The sequence below is a fragment of the Pagrus pagrus genome (genome assembly GCF_965226575.1).
Source record: "Pagrus pagrus genome assembly, chromosome: 1".
Lineage (NCBI taxonomy): Eukaryota > Metazoa > Chordata > Actinopteri > Spariformes > Sparidae > Pagrus > Pagrus pagrus.
In genome coordinates, this window is record NC_140185.1 from 5987800 (window position 1) to 6006230 (window position 18431).

At 41.8% G+C, this 18431-nt stretch overlaps 1 protein-coding gene across 2 annotated transcripts in view; it reads right to left on the reverse strand.

Annotated features, from left to right (window-relative positions):
• Positions 1-18431, reverse strand: part of cemip (cell migration inducing hyaluronidase 1) — a 160505-nt gene that overhangs the window by 53543 nt on the left and 88531 nt on the right. For both annotated transcript variants that reach the window (XM_084361131.1, XM_084361132.1), the window contains exons 6-10: positions 14069-14248; positions 9442-9512; positions 9242-9337; positions 5771-5892; positions 2013-2160 (exon numbers count right to left, since the gene is read on the reverse strand). In XM_084361131.1, coding sequence (XP_084217257.1) covers positions 2013-2160; positions 5771-5892; positions 9242-9337; positions 9442-9512; positions 14069-14248 — 617 coding nt within the window. The remainder of the gene's footprint in view (positions 1-2012; positions 2161-5770; positions 5893-9241; positions 9338-9441; positions 9513-14068; positions 14249-18431) is intronic.

Consider the following 18431-nt stretch of genomic DNA (forward strand, 5'->3'; position numbering starts at 1 on the left):
TGGATGGATGGATTATAGTCGGTTTCTAAAGTCACTGTCCTGTAGATCATATTGTAACCACCTGCTAGAACTCAAATCACTTAATCACCTCCAGGCCTCAAAGACATTATCTTACAGGAGCAGACATTATAAAGCCACCATCCCCATAAACTCTCCACAAACAACAAACACAAGGCCAGATGGCCTGACTGATCAGTTCAGTGGTCTCTCTGTTGTACATCAAAGCAGAACATCCCACCCTCTGTCTACTCTTATCAAATCTACATACCTCTGTTAAATTGACATCTCTAACTATGTGTTTTACCTTAAATAACAGCAGATCATCTTAATGTTACAGTGACTTGTATTAGGGTGAATGTCTCTGTCTCAGTCACTCTGCCTCCCTGTCACTTGTTTCTAAAGTGTGTATCTTCAGTGAGAGGGCAGAATCACAGTGTGTAGAACTTTACAGCAGTACATCACACACAGCACCAACTATCACTGATTTCAGTGAAACCAGATTATATTTTCTGGAGAAAATGGTTACAGGTTCCCTCTGATGACCTGCGGCTGCTGGGCCTCAACTGTGATTCACAGAGTTTCCTCTCTGGTTAGCTCTGCTCGCTGACTCTGCTCAGAGCACACAAGGTTTTTGGGTGTGGGACCAGAATGGGCACCAGAACCGGAGCTGGGCGAGCAGGCAACAGAACCGGGCTCAGCAGCCTCTACAGACATCATGACAGAGGTGAAGAGACTGAAGAGGACGCTGATGGAGGAAAAGACACAGTGACAAGTGTCAGACTGGCTTTGAGTCGTCGGTGTCAGCCTCGCTACATGAAGGGCTGCAGACAGACGTGGAGCTGGACTTGTTGCTGTTGAATAGTCAGTGATATTAGCCACATGCTAAGTTATATGTCTTGTGTTGTTGCACTTGCCTGATGTTTGGCTGAGTTAGTCAAGTTATCCACTCATTAGTTTTTGATCATGAACCAAGTCAGCCCATTTCAACAGAGGTGTAGCTGGTAGCATGTTACAGACAGTATATGCAAACAAAGTGATGATATTCTGCCCACTTCATTGCTGAATAGAAGACTAATGGCATGTAATTACAGTTCAGATTTCCTTCACTCATACAGAGAGGGGATTGTAATGAAGATAAGGTCTGCAGTGTGATGGCTTCACTGGATGTGTGTAACTGAAAAGGAGAACACTACTTCAGTTATATTGTCTTCACTCTCCGCCAGCATCAGAGAAGAGAAAAGACAAGCGCAGCAATAAGGCTGTGGTCCCCACGTGGCTTCTCTGTGTCAGTCCACATTTCTGAGAAGGCGCACATCAGCTATGGCGTAACCTCCGAGCCTACGCCCGTATTCTTGACAATTTGTCGTGATTGAATGCATTTGTTTATGCAATTTTATGAAAATGTGATTCAACATCATTGAAGTTGGTCTGAATCGCATGTCTCAAAGAGAATGAAGGCAAACAAAGGGCTTCCTGGAATTAGTGGGTGGGTACAGTACTATGTCACATTGTGTTTGTGTGTGGGGGGTAATTGTATGGTGATGCCAATGGGACGTGCCAGCGTCAACCTTGACAATAGATCACGCCAACACAGCCTAGCACGCTCTACATATCACACAAACACACACGCAGACAGGCCCAGACAGAGTCGGTGATATCTCAGTGTGGTCGGAGCAGTGCTCGTCGGCTCTGAGCTGGCTGTGTGGCAGTGTTTTGCTGCACCATGATGTGGGTTCCATGCATTCCAGCCATTACAGCCTGCCCACACACAACACACTCTGTGAAGCACAGCGACAGTGTGTCTTTATATGTATAGACATCAATCAGCGTCACCTCTCTATCCATGCTGTACTTGTAAAGGCCATCAATCCTCGTTGAGTGTGCCAACTGTGTCAAATATTACATTCTCCTGTTTTTCAGAAGAAAGCCGTACACATACCATACTCACAAACACACACACACACACACACACACACACACACACACACACAGACGGTAAGTGGTGAACGAACCCAGTTTTCCACACAGGAAGCGGACTCTGTAGTTGCGACAGAGGCCATGAGCCTGGTCTTTGTTGAGGCAGACAAAGCCGTAGTCCTTGTCATTCTTGTGGATCACATCTCCTGTCTGGTTGAATGGTATGCCATCGTGGGTCTCAGCCTGAACAAGGGGAAAAAAGGACAAATTTCAACGGAGGAATCAATGGACACTATTTGCAAAGCAATTCTTACACACCAAAACATTATCATTTTGCAGATGCAAAACATTGGGAAATATGATCGTCTGTAGCTTGAGAGAAACACACAGGGATGTCTGGCCTCCTGGCATCAGGACATGTTTTGTTTGCAGGCAACTACAAGTATGTGTTTTTTGCACTAGACATCTGGTATTTGTCTAGTGTCTGGCTTTGCTGGCAAACAGCAGGAATTTTATAAAGGCCACCAGTACTGAGGATTAGAGCTCAGAGTTTTGTCTGGACATAAGAAGTAACTATGCACCTCTGTTCTGATTCAATGTTTCTTAATTCCTGCAATGTCTTCAACATCACTAATATGACTCTTGTGCAATCCAGCAAATGTCCCTGCAGAACAGAGCTGGTGGCATAACACAGCAAAAGGCCATTCTCCTCGCTTTAATATGTGGGTTCATTTGTTTAATGATCCTCATGTCTCAAAATGAATATGCTAATCATTTCTTGAACTTCTGTTTATCCCTAATCATCAAAACCCAGGAGCAACAACACAGTGATCTTCAGTGACACCGTTACAGTACAACAACAGGAAAGTGCTGATCCTGCCTCAGACACTGAAGCGCTGAATAATAATAATAATTATTATTATTAGTCTATTATTGTATTATTGTAACAATCCATTTGCTATTGATTTATATTTGATCAAACAGTGAAAAAGGACAGTCCAGTGAGAGAATAAGAGAACAGACAGGGCAATTTGTGAGGGAGAAGCAACGAAGCACATTGATCAAGTTATATTGTTGCACAGCCGGCATAACAAAGAACAGCTGCAGCCCATAGTAGTGATTTTTTATGATAATGGTAAGGGTGTTGGACTCTGTGTGGGCAGACCTGGCACCACTGCTTATCTTCATGGAAGGCTAACAGCTGCTGCTTGATGGTGCCAGGCTGGATCTACACTCTGGGGCTGTGTCATGTCCCAGCAGCACAGTGATGGCAGGTCGGTTTGGCGCTGATGGTCAGACCTACCCCAGACAAAACTGCACACAGAAGCAGTGGCGGCTCCTCTTTATGCCATTAATCCTACGTGATTGTTGCTGCGTGTAGATGTGGGTTTAAAGTTATATTTATCCAGCTTTAAAAGGTGCTATGTGATAAAGAGGAGGTGCTATATATGGTTGCATTCAAATGTACCTCACGTGCACAAGAGGTTCACAGAAAACAATGCAGCACATAATCTAGTGTCATCTCATCTAACTGGTAACAGCCTCACTGTGTACGAGTCGCTCTCTTTACACTGTAACAACTGTATTAAGTTAGCGCTAATGCTGCTAATGAAAATGCTTTTGCTGCTTTTCACTGGCTGTTTTTTATTGTGAAGACGCATCACTCAGGTTAGAGCTGAGAACAGATGTACTGACTCATCACCCATTGTTCAGAAACACTACAACACAGCCTGGATGCTAACCTTCCTTTGTACCGAGTTCCCAGCAGATTGAAGTTAAGGAATATATTTATGAGGCAATTTTATTTTTTGTGCAGCCAGTTTCTCATACAATAAACTAAACTGGAATCATGATGGCCTTTAACCTGAAGATCCAAAATGTTTCCATATTATCAGTTTATCTCTTCCCCTCCTACACAGTTCAATGGCCTCTGCTGCTTTGAGTGAGTCTGGGTTCCATCCATGGTGCTGGTCGTAATGTTTGGCCATTGGGTAGTCTTCATTTCCTGTTCGGATGGCGTATTTGTGTTCAGTGATTCACTCTTTCAGTTTTCTTTTTGTTCTCCAACATAGAAAAAAAACAGCATGGACATTGGATGTGGTATACTACATGAGTTGTGCTGGAGTTAATGAATTCTTTAATGGTATAAGTTTTATATGCGTGTACATCCTTGAATTGTTAGTTTGCAACATGGCGTCACAGTGATTCCAGGTACCACAGTTAAAGAAGCCTTGTGGCCTGCGTCGAGCCAGGTGCCCTCATTGTCTCTCTGGTGCTCTCCTGAAGCTGATGGGTGGTGCAGATGAATATAAATCTCTAAGCTATGGATCACTTTCTATGATCCAGTTGTTATTGATGATTATTTTGTTCACTCTAGTATTGTTCTGTGTCTCAAAGTATATCTGCTGTTGTTTTTGTTGGAAGAGACCCTGTCTTCTCAGCTTCTATCCTTTAGTACTTTAATACTTTGTAGCCTCCATTTAGAAACCATACATACCACACCATACTCAACTCCAAAATGTGATTCTTGAGCCCATATCCTCTAAAGACACTGACGCTGTCCATTTGGGATGTTCTTTTTAATAACAGGAGAATGAAAGCTATGCACTGTGTTTCTGTCAGCTGGCTTGGTGTCCATCTCTGTGTGAGGTCCAAAGAATCAGTTTGTTCAAAATCATATTGCAAACTTGGTCATTAGTGTTGTTCAAATATCCGTGAAATGACAATAGTTCTTGGTCAGTGCCTGAAAAGAATAAATATGAGGTCATCTAAGTATTGGCCATTAAGCTTGATCTTATCTTTGGACTGGCTGTGGGGAGAGCAAATATATTGTTCCTCCCATAAATAGATTAGCAAGGCTTGGAGCGTAACAAGCTCCCATAGCTGTGCCTTTTGGTTGTTGATAGATATCGTCTAGAAAAAGGAAAACGATATTCCATCCATTCGGGTCCATTCGATGAGTCTTAATATAGAGTCTTTATGTGGTATACATCCTTTAGGGCGTCTGTTCATATATAATATGCCCTGATGAAGGCTGTGAGTTGAGACGCGTAAGCACTAAGTCCATTTATTAAAGGCTTTTCATTTGTGCAAAGCAGTGTTCCTTGGTATTTTTTGATCACAGAGCAAAGTACAAGTCTGCGCTCAGTTTTTTGGTTTCTTTATAGCCAACACTTGAGATTAAATGTGACTTCCCAAACAATGCTTTTCATCCCGTCCCTGATGAATGGCTGCATTTCGATGCTGGATAGTCGTTCCTGCTCGAAGAAAAAATTCAAAAATTGAACTTTTTATTTTCTCTACTGGTCTTTGTTTGGAATCATAAAGCAGAGGACACAGTAATATCAATCCTCCAAACTTAATCTGGGTGAGACAACAAACGCAGGCAGGCATAAAGGCATATTCCCCAAAAATGTTGGAATGCTACTTTACGTGCTGAGACGCGGGCCTACAGATAAGTGATGAATAAATTAAAGACGTCAGAATGCCACAAGCATTTGATTAGTTCAGTTATGATTGTTTCATCTAAAGATGAAACTGAAAAAGTCTTCCGATATTCCACCTTTGCAAGGTGCTGAAAACAGTTCAGGCAGTCAAACATTTAAAGAGAGGGAGCGGCAGGGTTTCTGGGTAAACGCTGAAAAAATGATACCTTTGCACTGGATTCAACTTCTACTGATAACCCATCAGTGGATTTTCATGTTGCATTAGAGGAATAAGATAATGACCCAGCTGCATCAGCAGCTCTCATCGCTGGGGCTCTGTGACAGCGTTTGCTATCAGTGAGGCGTGTGTGACTGTGCGCACACACTCTCATGTGTATTTGTGTTTGATGAAGTAAGAGGAGATGTACCTGGATGTCCAGTGGACTGCTACACAGTCGGTCTGGATAAGCCGCGTGCAGGTCAGATAGTTTCTCCCAGTCTCCAGATCCCCTCTCATCATCCCTGTCGAACCATTCTGTCCACTCTGCCTCTGTGGAACACACACACACACACACAGAGACACACACACACACACACACACACACCAGTAGCTCCCAGTTTAGTGGTCAGACAGCCAAGCGGTAGATATTAGACTAATCTACGTCAAGGCTTTGACTCGCAGTCCATTTAGGCTGTCAGAGAGCATTTGTAGCAGAGTAATTGAGGCGCTCTCTCCTCCCATTATGCTCTCTGTCTGCCGGCCGGCCACAGTGGGGATGTGCATTTGACTGTGTGCCTGAATTTCAATCTGAAGCTCGACATATGGCTGAAGAGGCTGTAAAACCTGTGATCAACCATTCTCAGGAAGCCTGAGACTGCATGTATGTCTGCATGTGTGCATGTACATGCATTCATATCAGCAGTTTCATTAAATGAGCTGCTATCTGATGGGAAGAAGAAGCATCTAATTTGAGTCAGCTTTTAACTAAAAAGGAGGGGTTGATAACACCGGCGTACGAGATGGTAGGATATGAGGCAGGCGTATTGATGAGGTGATGATATGATACGTTACAGTTCAGGAAGTATTTAAAGAGCCACACTGAGATGATGGAAAAATAGTTTAATTTTGCCTGTGTCTTATCGCTATAACGATAGTGATAAAGACGTGAGACTCGACACTGATTAGGAAATTGATTCGGAAATTAAAAATTAATGAATTACCTGTTACTGCTGAACGGTACGCAGTGAAATGTATAAAAACCCAGAAGGAGAATACTTTTGTATGAGTCAACATCAATTATCCACGCAATCGTCTGCTCTGATTGGTTATCTCGCACACGCTTGAGCCAGCACCTCTAACAACAACAGAGCAGCTGTGCTAATCAACTTACTAGGCATTCAATTATGCAAATGTGTGACATGGTGACAACATCATGGAATTAGAGGCGGGGCACTTCAGGAACAGTGTTTTCTGTGGGAGAGAGGAGCTTCTAGGTGCAGACTTTTACCCTTTAGGCTCTTTCACACGCACAAAAACCTCAGGAGAGGAAAATACTGAAAGAGCATAATAGGTCTCCTTTAATATAATTATAATTAAGTTGTATAAATAACTAAGAATGAGTTATTAAAGGGGAGGCCGTCTAAAGTATTTGCTAAATGCCATCAAAATGTCCACAAAATCAAACTGAGTGATGGCCATGTAACTTCAAATGGATGTTTACTGGCTGCCAGTGTGTCATCACATCACTCTGAAAGTCATACAAACCATATTGTTCGCCACAGTGTAGAATTGTGATGTGGATAATATATTTATAGTTATTGTTGTTGTGGACGGCCCTTGAGTGTCACTATCATACCGGGGCATAGACATTGACCAGTGAAGTACCTACAGTACCTTTGTTATCAGAGATACTTCCTGTGCCAGACACACACAGAGTAAAAAGCTTCATGATTAGCACAGTGCCTAGAGTTACATTTCATCATTTTCCTTTCAATAAACATCAGAGTGATTTTTATGGTGGAGAAAACTACAAAGAGTGTTGATGAAACGTGGATCCACCGCAGCTCTGAAGGCTTTGCAGTGATCATGTAATAAATGCTGATGACATATTTAAAACTGAACCCAGAAACACTGTTTAGGATTTGTTCTGCATTGTCATAGTGTGGAGTCCAATCAGTTAGTCAGTAAGTTTGTCTTTGGAATAGATAAACTTAGCTAGTTACTTAATTACATCATCGCTGATCTTAATGCAATTGCAGCTATTTAATTTTATATAATTCCTTTGTTGTAATTTTTTTCTTTTGGGGGGGTGATGATACTGAATGTAGTAGTGGGGTGAATGCTGATAAACACACAGAAATATCTAACAAAAGACAGAGATGTTTAGGTGCAGCATGTTGTGATTTTACAAACTGAAGTGTTATGAGCACAAACCAAAACACATCGCTGTCCACTATCCGCTTGTGTTACAGTAATTAGATAATGTGCTGATTAAAAAATCCTAATTGCTTCAGGTTTCTAATAATATGTTTAGTTCTATATAAGTCTGCACTTAATACATGTGTATTTCTGCCACTATGATCTTCCTCGTGGCTTATGTAAATCCCATCTGCACCATGTTTATGACTGCTCTTCAGAGGCACTCATTTTTTCTCGCAAAACTGATTGTTGCAAATTGCGTCATCCCTGTAAATACGGCCTAATACATTATTAACCTTCGTTTTCATGTCTCCTATTGCTGTTCGTACTATTTACCTTAAATGTATAACAGGACAGAGAAACACATGAAACTGCGACTCTAGCCTGGTGTGTCTGTTTGACACACACAGCACGTGTGTTTGGGGCAGAATGTCTCACGTCTGTGCAAGAAAAACAAAATGGAGGACAGATACATGCCATACAACTAGGGATTAAAAAAATAATCAAATTAAGTACAGGCTTTGATGTGATGTTAATTAAAATTAATCGCACATGCCAATATCTGCTGCAAGCATTCAAGACATTTCACTGCAAATGTATTTTATTAGATGAGTGAATTAGAGATGGAGATAAATGGAGATGGAGATAATTTAAGCTTGAAGGATTCGATGGTGTGTAAATTCCTCGCTGCATAAACTGCACAAAGCGGTGCTCCTGTCAACGGTTCCGTCTGGGCGCTTCTGAAGTCCCACTTCAGTGTGTTCGGTATTTCCTGACAAGTTTTTTAATTTTGTGCTCAAACTTAAAAAAAATTAAGCTGTCACTAAAAGTGAGTGGACTACAGTAGAATCTGGGACGTTTAGGTCCTCCACCAAGCTTGGCTTCGGGTGTTATAATAAAGGCTGATTTATGGTTGCATGTGGGCTCTACGCAGAGCCGACGCCTTAACCTACACAAGTGACCTACGCCGTAGTGAGGATTTATACATGTGCGCTGGTGTGTCTGTGTTGTTGGCGGTGGTGAGCAGATTGCCAGCTCCCCTTTAAACACACCAACTCCTTCGGTTCACAGCTGTGACTTGGTTTCAGCAAGCTGGTGTTTGCCACCGGGCTCCTTGTTAAGGGCAGCCCGCCCTTCAGACATTCGGCCTGGAGGAGTTTTATCCAAGAGGAGCAGAAGCCTGCTGGTCAGGAAGGACTGCAACAGCCAAGGAGTTTAGCGTATTCAACAGGGAAACTACAGGTCACAACCCCCGTTATTGGAGGCTACAACATAGGTATAGGTTTCAATTCAGTAGGCCGGTGCTCGGCAGCGTTTAGTCTTCTGCCTCAATCATGTTTACGAAGCTGCTGGTCAAAGGGCGTCAGACATTTTTTTAATAGATCGTTTTGATGATTAATTAATCAATTAACGTGTTTCATTGACAGCCCTACGTACAACTAACCCTGACGTGTGAGCTTGTGCATGTGTGTAGAGTTACCTTGCACCCACTGGCTGCTGGTGCTGACGGTGAAATGCTCCCCATAACTGGACTGAAAAGCACGAGAGCTCAGGGCCTCAGAGGAGGCTTTGGTCCCTGACAACACACACACAAACACACACACATCACTTACATCATATATGCTTTTTACCACATACACAAGATCAGGATTGTAGCAAAATGTAAAAACTGATTGCTACCTTGATAGACAGCGTGGTCCTCCACAATAGAAGAAGTGTCACCTTTTGTCACTATAAAAGTCCAGGGATGCCTGCAGAGGAGAAAGAGAGGAGTGATGAAAAAGGGAAAGAAAAAATAGGCGATGGATTTGATAGAGGGGACAGAGGCATATTTAGTGAATAAGAGATGAAATCAGCAACAGAACGAGACAAGGATGTACAGATAGAAGCAGCAGAGCAACAGGTGAAACATCTACAGTACATTACACTAAACTACACACACACACACACACACACACACACTGTATGACACTCGTCAGCACACACACGTAAAGAGATATTTTTCTAATAGTGCTGATGTAAAGAGGGAGCGGCTGACATCCACAAGTGGGGAGTCTGGGTAATTAAATGAGCTCTCCCAGCATGCATCACTTAGGCATTGACATGCTGGCTCTCAGTGAGGAAAGAGGACGTTCTGTGCATGTGTGTGACTCCATGTGGGTACCTGAGGTGTCACCGTGTGTGTGTGAATGGAAATGAGTGTGTGTAGAGTGTGGAGCAGTCAGCAGAGAGCTTGGACATGGTGTTGGGGAGATGGAGGTGCAGTGTCGGGTCTCTGCTGCCTGAGCCGACAGAGAACACTCTTGTGTGAACCAGCGGTTTTTAAGAATTTTATGTCAGTGATGATCCAAAATGGCTTCACATCTACTTGTCCCCTCTTTTAAGATGCACTATGAACTTCATTCAGTTCAGCATCACTTTACTCTACATCACAAATCACATTTTGAACTTCAATATTTCATCATTTGATAAAATATATTCAAAAACAAACATGACATAATATATAATTTAAAGGTGCTATCTCTAAGACAGGGTGCTCACACTTAAACAACTATCCCATCTGCAAACATGTTTGTTGTTATTCTGCTTTCTCTCTGAAGATAAGCCTTAAAGCTGTGGGTAACACCTCTTAATAGCCATCATTAGTAAATGATACATTTAAAGTTAATTAAACTTGATGATAATTCACTGAATCACAAACAATTAAATGTTTTATAATAATTTATTAATCAGATGCAACTTTATAACGTCCATCTGAATAATGATTATAGATGAACTACAGTAATTATACAAAGTCAGATAAACATCTTTTGCAACTTCATGATAAACAGCTGCTTAATAATACTAGTTTCTAAAGCATTTCATTGTTTGTGAACAGGTGATCACCGATTAACTAAATGATGGTTATTATAAATGTTAGCCAGCTGTGTATCTACCCACATTTAATATGATGAGATGCGGATAGCAGAAGGGAAGAGAAGGCCAACTGTAATAGTTGCCAATGGCAGGCTTATACCCACAGTCTACATGTGGTGAGTCAGACTAAGCCCAAACCACAAAAATCCACATATCTGCCAAGAACAAAGTGGTTCAGGTGACGTGGAACAAGCTAGCAGGTGACTCTGGCGAAGGGATACACGTTGCCAATGGTTTCACTCCATTGCACTTACAGATGGCAGCAATGTGAAAGCAAAGGCAGGGAAGAAGACTGCGAGCTAGTAAACATGGACGTAAATCAAGCAGGATTCATAATAGTCCAAAAAATCAGCCTCGAGAATGTTTTCTGAGGAAGGAAATACATTTGAACACTGAAAATAACATGTTTACGGGAAAACTCCACAGGGCAACTTCAGTAAAGTGATGAACACGTGGTGGCTGGTTTAGGTGGAAGAGCCACTGAACACATCCAGCAGGGCCAGCCTGGCAGCAGGAAATGCTCGAATCTCAGCAGCCGCCGAAGACGAAGAGGAGCGACTGATATTGATCCAGAACTCTTGTGAATTGCTGCTGATTAACTGTGGTAATCCTGTCAGTGAGTCAGTAAAACGTTACTGTATCCCCCATCAACAGGAATGTTTTATTAGAGAGTAAGGAAGCAGACAGGTGATCTAACATCCAACTTATGTGAAGACGACGCGATTTAGCTCGTACCCAAAGGACGCGTCACAGCTTCACCACAGCTGCCGACTGAGTTTAAATGCCTTTTCGCTGAGCTTTAAAAAGCAGCACCAGAGGTGTGATGTAGTATTTCTCCACGTGCCGCCACCAGCACCAGTGTGGCAGCTGCAGTAAACATATGCAAATTACATAAGTGAGAATGTATTGCAGAGTCTACACTATCTCATAAATTCCAGCTTATTAAAATGTCTCTGGGTGCGCCGCAAATTACACAGCCTCTCTCTCGTGATGACACCAGTGCTGGCCTGTTGGCAACAATGTGACGAGCGAAGGCGACAAGAGTCATTAGGCAGGAATCCCTCTGCCGCCTCACCATCGCTCCCATCCATTTACTCCGTCCTTAGCATCCACAGCCGTGCAAACCGGGAAAGGGAATGTGAACTCACACTCTGTCCTCATGCCGTTTATGAAAACCCTCCCAGTGTTTCCTGCGGTCTCCTCAGCAGCATTAGGTTTCATAACAGCGCCCGGCCCGGAGGTTAACCACAGGGCCTGCCCTGCCAACATTTGCCAGCATCTTCTTTCAGCCCACAACAAGGCCTCTGATATTGTAATGACTTGCACTGAGCAAAACAAAACACTCACACAAGCTTGTGGTTTGATATGCAAAGTCTCCTATCCAACATTCTGCATGCTCGTGTGTGAAAAACAAGAGCTCAGTCGAGTCTTGTTTGAGGAATGCATCAGTACACGTGTACACATTCTTGTCTGCTCCGATGCCCCTTATGTCAGTAACTTTGAGACATCTCCGGGGTTCTGTTATCATGCCATGATGCAGTTTCCATTTCTCATGCATTCCTGACATAGTAACACACACACACACACACACACACACACACACACACACACGACCTGCACTTTTTCCTCTAAACACTTTCTGCAGAGTGAGATACAGCATCACTAAAGAACACACAACAGGATTAGCTGCTACAGCATTCCATAACAAGTGGAAGTGTGTGTGTGTGTGTGTGTGTGTGTGTGTGTGTGTGTGTGTTTATGCGCACGCACTGTAAATGATGACATACTGTGAGTGTACCCAGGCTTATCTTTAGTTTTCATGTCTACATCTTTGCTGCGTGGTCGGGCTGAGCAAACTTCTTGCACTGGGTTTTCCTCACATAAAAACAGCAGACAGATGAAGGGAGAGACCAGCTGGTGAACATTTAGCAGCTTCAGAGCCAGATATTTTTCTCAGGGGTTGATGTGAACCAGGCCAGAGCTTAAAGGGGAGTGAATATGGGAGTGACTGTAGATTGGTTGAGGTGAACACATGCAGTACACAACTCTTAATGGATGCTGATACTGCTCTGTGTCTGCTGGATGTACAAATAGCCAGCTGTCTGCTGACATGTTCACCATACACTTTATATGTCGATATTGTGTTTATAAGTCACTCCTCCGCACCAAAGTGTACGATTAACAAACTAAAGAATCGATTAATGCAACTTTACCCCTGCTCTACACAGATTGATTGATTGATTGATTGATTGATTGATTGATTGACTGATTGATTGAGTGATTGATTGATTTAACAACCCTTTCTCCTTGAAATAATGTGTATATACAATTAATTTGCCACAAATGAGGTTTGCAGCAAACATAATGCAGTCCAGATTGTTTTCTTTTCAACATACATTACGTAACATATGTGCATTAAAATGTTTAAAAATGACTCGAGCTTTGTTCAATATGTTGTTGAGTTGTGGACTCACATCATCCCAAATGTTTCCAACAATGTTCAAGGCAGAGAAATCCATTATTTTACTCAGGCTTATGGTGTTTCATTTGGTCGCCAACTTTATATATATATATATAATAAATATAAATAAATATAATATAATGTTCCTTTCTTTGATTCAAGTTGGTAAAATAGAGGAGAGATATATTTCTATGTGACAAACAGCATGATGAGGTACAGTAGTGCTGCCGAGGTGCTCTGGACTACAAATGTTGTTCTCTGGATGGTTTGTTTGGTACAGACAAAGTGACATCATCCTGATTTTAATAGCTTGACGATTAAAAATCACAATACTTTTTTTTTATAACCATATCATGCAGCCCTTTACTCGACTGCATTATTCTGTCCACCTCATGTATGTAAATGAGGACAAAAATAGAAACACCTGTCAATATAATTTATCATAGGACAACACCACCGTAATCAACAATAATAAACAAATCATTTAATCTACACGTTTACCAGAATTTAAACTTCATTAATGTTTAATTTACAGCAGTTGTTGTTTTGACCTGTAATACATTGTACAGGTGTACCTAACGAAGTGGCCATTGAGTGTATTATGAATGTTCTCTGGAGATAGTTTATTGAAAATCATTACCCACTAAAGGCTCCCAAAAAGCATTAATTTAAAAAGACAACTATACACTGTGACTCACCTGGGGTTCCAACATGTTGTTATTAATCTACAGCAATCAATAAAAAGAACGCGCCAGTGCTGCGGGCCTAAAAAACAAACATTTTCTCTCATGATCCGGTGTGAGCTGAATATCTGAGTTTGTACTGGAAGAACTGAGCAGAGACGCTGAGCTCATAGTACTAATCAGCAGAGTGTAACCAACAGTTATTGTCATTATTTCATCATCTCAAGAACAGTTATCAGGAGCTCACCGAAATCCCAGACTGCTGATGTGCTGGCTGCCCAGCCTGGAGAGGCTCTTCTTGGCAGAGTCCTCCAAGTTGTTGGAGCCCTCGTCATTCACCACCATGGCCAGTATGAGCCCCGCCTCCACACCATCCACATACTTAGCAAGGCGACGACTCTCATCCTTACTGCGGTATGTATCAAACCTGTAGGAGAGAAGGGAGCTTAAAAAGGAACAGGAGAAAGAAACGGAATGTTTTTCTGTGTCTTCCATTCATCCAGAAACACAGAACAGAGTCACTCTGCACATTAAAAAACACTGTGTGGTAAGAACAGATCCGTTTCCCATATTTGAAAAAATGCATCAGCAGGTATACCTGCAAAGACCTGTGATCTGTTGGTCACAAAACCACTTTTCTACGTATTTTTATTTGCATCCTGGATAAGGAGACTGTAATAACAGTGAGCGTGACAAGTTTACTTGTGAAAGGAGGTTCTGCAGCTGAATCAGGTGCTTCTCAAAACAATGACAGCAAACTGAAGAGGGAAAAAAGGACTGTTGCACGCTGATATGCAGCCTTTAATGGTGGAAACAAACAAATATTTTGACACTACTGGGAATTATTCAAAGTGAAGAAAGAAGGATTTTCCTTACATGTTTACTTGTGTGGCATCTTTCAATTGAACATGTTTCACATAAGACATGAAAAAGAATGGAAATCTTTAAGTGATTAGAATTTAGATAAATAACATTTACTCAAGAGAGAAAGTAGTGCTCTTGAAGTGATTCACAGCGCAACAAGGCACCAAAAAAGAATTTGTTACTGAATTAATTTCCAAGGCCCTCCAAAATCAAAACTTGAATTACTTTAATTTATTTCTCCCCAGGTCAAACACAACTGTTGGAGGACCACAAGAATGAAATTAAACAAGGGAACTTTCCCACAGATCCATCAGGGAAACTGGACACTTTGGGGACATTGTGCCGGCAGAAAACTGCTGCAAGACCTGCTGCTGCAACAATGAAATATGCAATTTCTCAAATTAATACGAAAAATGAAGGCAACACATTTATAGAAAGGGCATGTGCTCATAGTCACTGACACACTGAATGTAGACCCATGGGAACTGAAGGGCCCAGTGAGTAGGATTTAGGGGCAGAAATTAAATATATCATTTATGTTTCCATTAGTGTATAGTCACCTGAAACTAAGAGTTGTGTTTTTGTGACCGTAGAATGAAACTTTTATATCTAAAGATCTCTCCGCCATGTCGCACCACCATGTTTCTACAGCAGCCCAGGACGGACAAACCAAGAGGGCTTTCATGTTTTCACATTTTTAGGGCCATCATAGTGGAGGGTGAGACGAGGGGCACTCCATTGGTTGCAATTTACAAACTCATCACTAGTTGGCACTAAATTCTACACAATGGACCTTTAAAAAGGACACAAAACACTGCATGAACCCTTCCAAACGATACCTATTGATTGAATACAGAAACAAAGACAGATTGCATACTCTGGTCGGTTGCTTTGTTACAGAAAAAACTCAGTGTACGCAGTGAAACATGACCGCTCTTTACAGAATCTTCCTGGAGAATTTGTCAGAAAAATACTGTAAGCAGGGGCGCTAGTGAGCAGAGCATGGAGCAGGTTGTGTTTTTGTCAGCTAACTTAATATTAACATTCAACACTCGGTTCTTACAGTAATTGACAGTGGTTACTCACTAATAAAGCTCTAAATGATGGGTAAAACTAAGAAATCGACCCAGAAGACTCAGGATACTCTGTTGTAGAACAAAGGTGATAAACTCTTAAACACTAAACTGAGCGACTTGGAGGGCAGCTCAAGAAGACGACATATACAAGTAATGGGTCTGCCTGAGAGAATTGAGAAAGGCTCTCCAACTGTGTATTTTCCACGGGGAATCAAGGTGGACCGGGCTCACCGAATTGACCCAGCAGTAGGCCACGAATCATGATTGTCAAGATACATTATGATCTTGTGAAAGAGAAGATCATGCAAATAACTCGGAGTAAGAGCCCGCTAAACTATGAGGGACAGACCTTGATGTCACCAGACTGAAATTGAGGGAAGCTGGCATTTGGCATGGATACTTGTTTCCTGCTCATCTGATTTTCACACGTGGAGGAGTTACCAAAATATTTGACTCACAGCAGGAGGCAAGCACATGCGTCGACTCATGCTGGCAGCCGCGGCCGGAAACACTGAGGGACCAGTCACCGGCAGTGCCATGGACCAACTTCTACCCTCACAAGCCTGACTGCACCAAATATAACCGTTTTTTTTTTTTCTTGGGACGAATGAACCAAATGACCTGGAAAGTAAGAAACTGCTTTGTCTGTGTCATAGATCTATTGTTCAATGTTTAATTCCAGTCAAGTTATCATTGTACCATGTTAACGTTCATCACTCGGGACAGCTGTCATTATGACTGGTTCATACAGTACGTTACTGATTCACAATATCTGTCCCAGACCCACTCACACAATTTGTGTTTTGCTGCGCTGGTGTTTATGTCTATCACTGACATCTCTATAGATGTTAAAAGGGGGAAAAAGACTCTTGGTTTGAACACTGTCCATATGATAATGACATTTTTTTTATATGGGTGTTTTTTTATATGGGGCTGAGATTGGTGATTAGTGCTAGTTTTCTCTGTGAGTAGCTTCTTTAATGTTTCCTATGTGGAGGCTCATCTCTCAGCAGTTCCGTTGTCATTGTCGGTTCCACTTACCCCTGTTTGTTCAGGGAGTTAGAGAAAGGGAGTCTGGGGAATATTTTTTACTTTTTAGTTAAAGGTGTTGTACTCAAAATACTTTATTTATAACGGCATCCTGCATTTAGGTGTTGTAGTGGTCTCATGAGTGGTCCCAAAAATGTTCATAATGCAAATAATACTCTCAGCCTAACTTCATGGAATGTAAGAGGCTTAAATAACTCATCCAAAAGAGCCGGGGTATTTTCACACCTGCATGACCTGCATGCTGATATCGTGTTTCTACAGGAAACACATATTAAACACACAGACGCCCTGAGATGTAGCTGGATAGGACAAAAGTTTCAGTCTTTTTCCGCTAAAGTGTGTGGCATGGCCATATTAAATCATAAGAACATCCCTTTTCAACACATATCCACCAGAACAGACCCAAATGTTCTAATTGTGACACTATTCTGACTCTTCATGTCACCATGCTCAATATATATGCACCACATTTTGACAATCCTGGCTTCTGTCGTGGTGTTTTCAGTCTAATATCTGATCTGGCGACAACTAACTTGATTGCCAGTGGTGATTTCAACTGTGTTTTAAATACATTAATGGACAGGTCCTCCTCACGCCCAGTCAACCCTCTAGACGCTACAGTTTGTGCTAAATAATCTGATGAAATCCCTGAACTTTGTCAATATCTGGAGGATCCATCATCCCATAGAGAAAGAATACTCCATCTTTTCACAAGTCCACAACACATATAAAAGGATTGATTACTTTTTAATTGACTCTAATTCAACAGCAGCAACCACCTCATCAAAATATCATAATATTTGAATCCCAGGCCACAGCCCTGTTACTGTACTGTACGTATTGATGTTGGGTGGGAAAAGCCACACTACAATTGGCGGTTTAAGTCAAACCTCCTTAACGATAAAGTATTCTTTGAAAAATGCTCAGCCTCAGTAAAAAAGTCCTTAGCTTTTAATGATACTGGGAATGTTTCCGATTCAATTTTGTGGGAAGCCCTCAAGATGGTATTAAGAGGTTTTGTCATATCATATGAAGCCACACAAAAAAAGCAAAGGAGACAGAGATTATCAGAAATAGATCACGAGCTTGCTTCGCTTGACAAACAATATAGCGAGGCACCATCTCCTCCGGCACTCAGAGAAACATGAATATAAAAATATTCCTTCTCAGCAAATTAGCACTTTACTTCTGAAGGTGAGACACAAACAGTTTGAATTGTGAGAGAAGCCTGGCCCCCTGCTCTCACATCAGCTGAGAGGTGCACCAACCAGCAGAGCCATTCATAAAATTAAACCACCTCTGAGCTCTATTACTACTGACCGTGTTAAAATAAATGATTGCTTCAAGAAATATTGAGAACAACTGTATACAGTCCTGCAAAAGAAGATTATATTCTTCAATTTCTGTGCTCTCTTCCACTTCTTAAACTAGATACCAATGCACAAAATGAGCTTAACGCTGAAATTTCATTACAGGAGGTCCTCGTTGCAATATAAGAATTGGACTAGAAAGACAGCTGGCCCCTGATGGCCTCTGTATAGAATTCTACAATGCATATGCCGACGACATGGCCCCGTGCTTTTAACCCATGCTGTGGCGTTCAGCAAGGCTGCCCCTGAG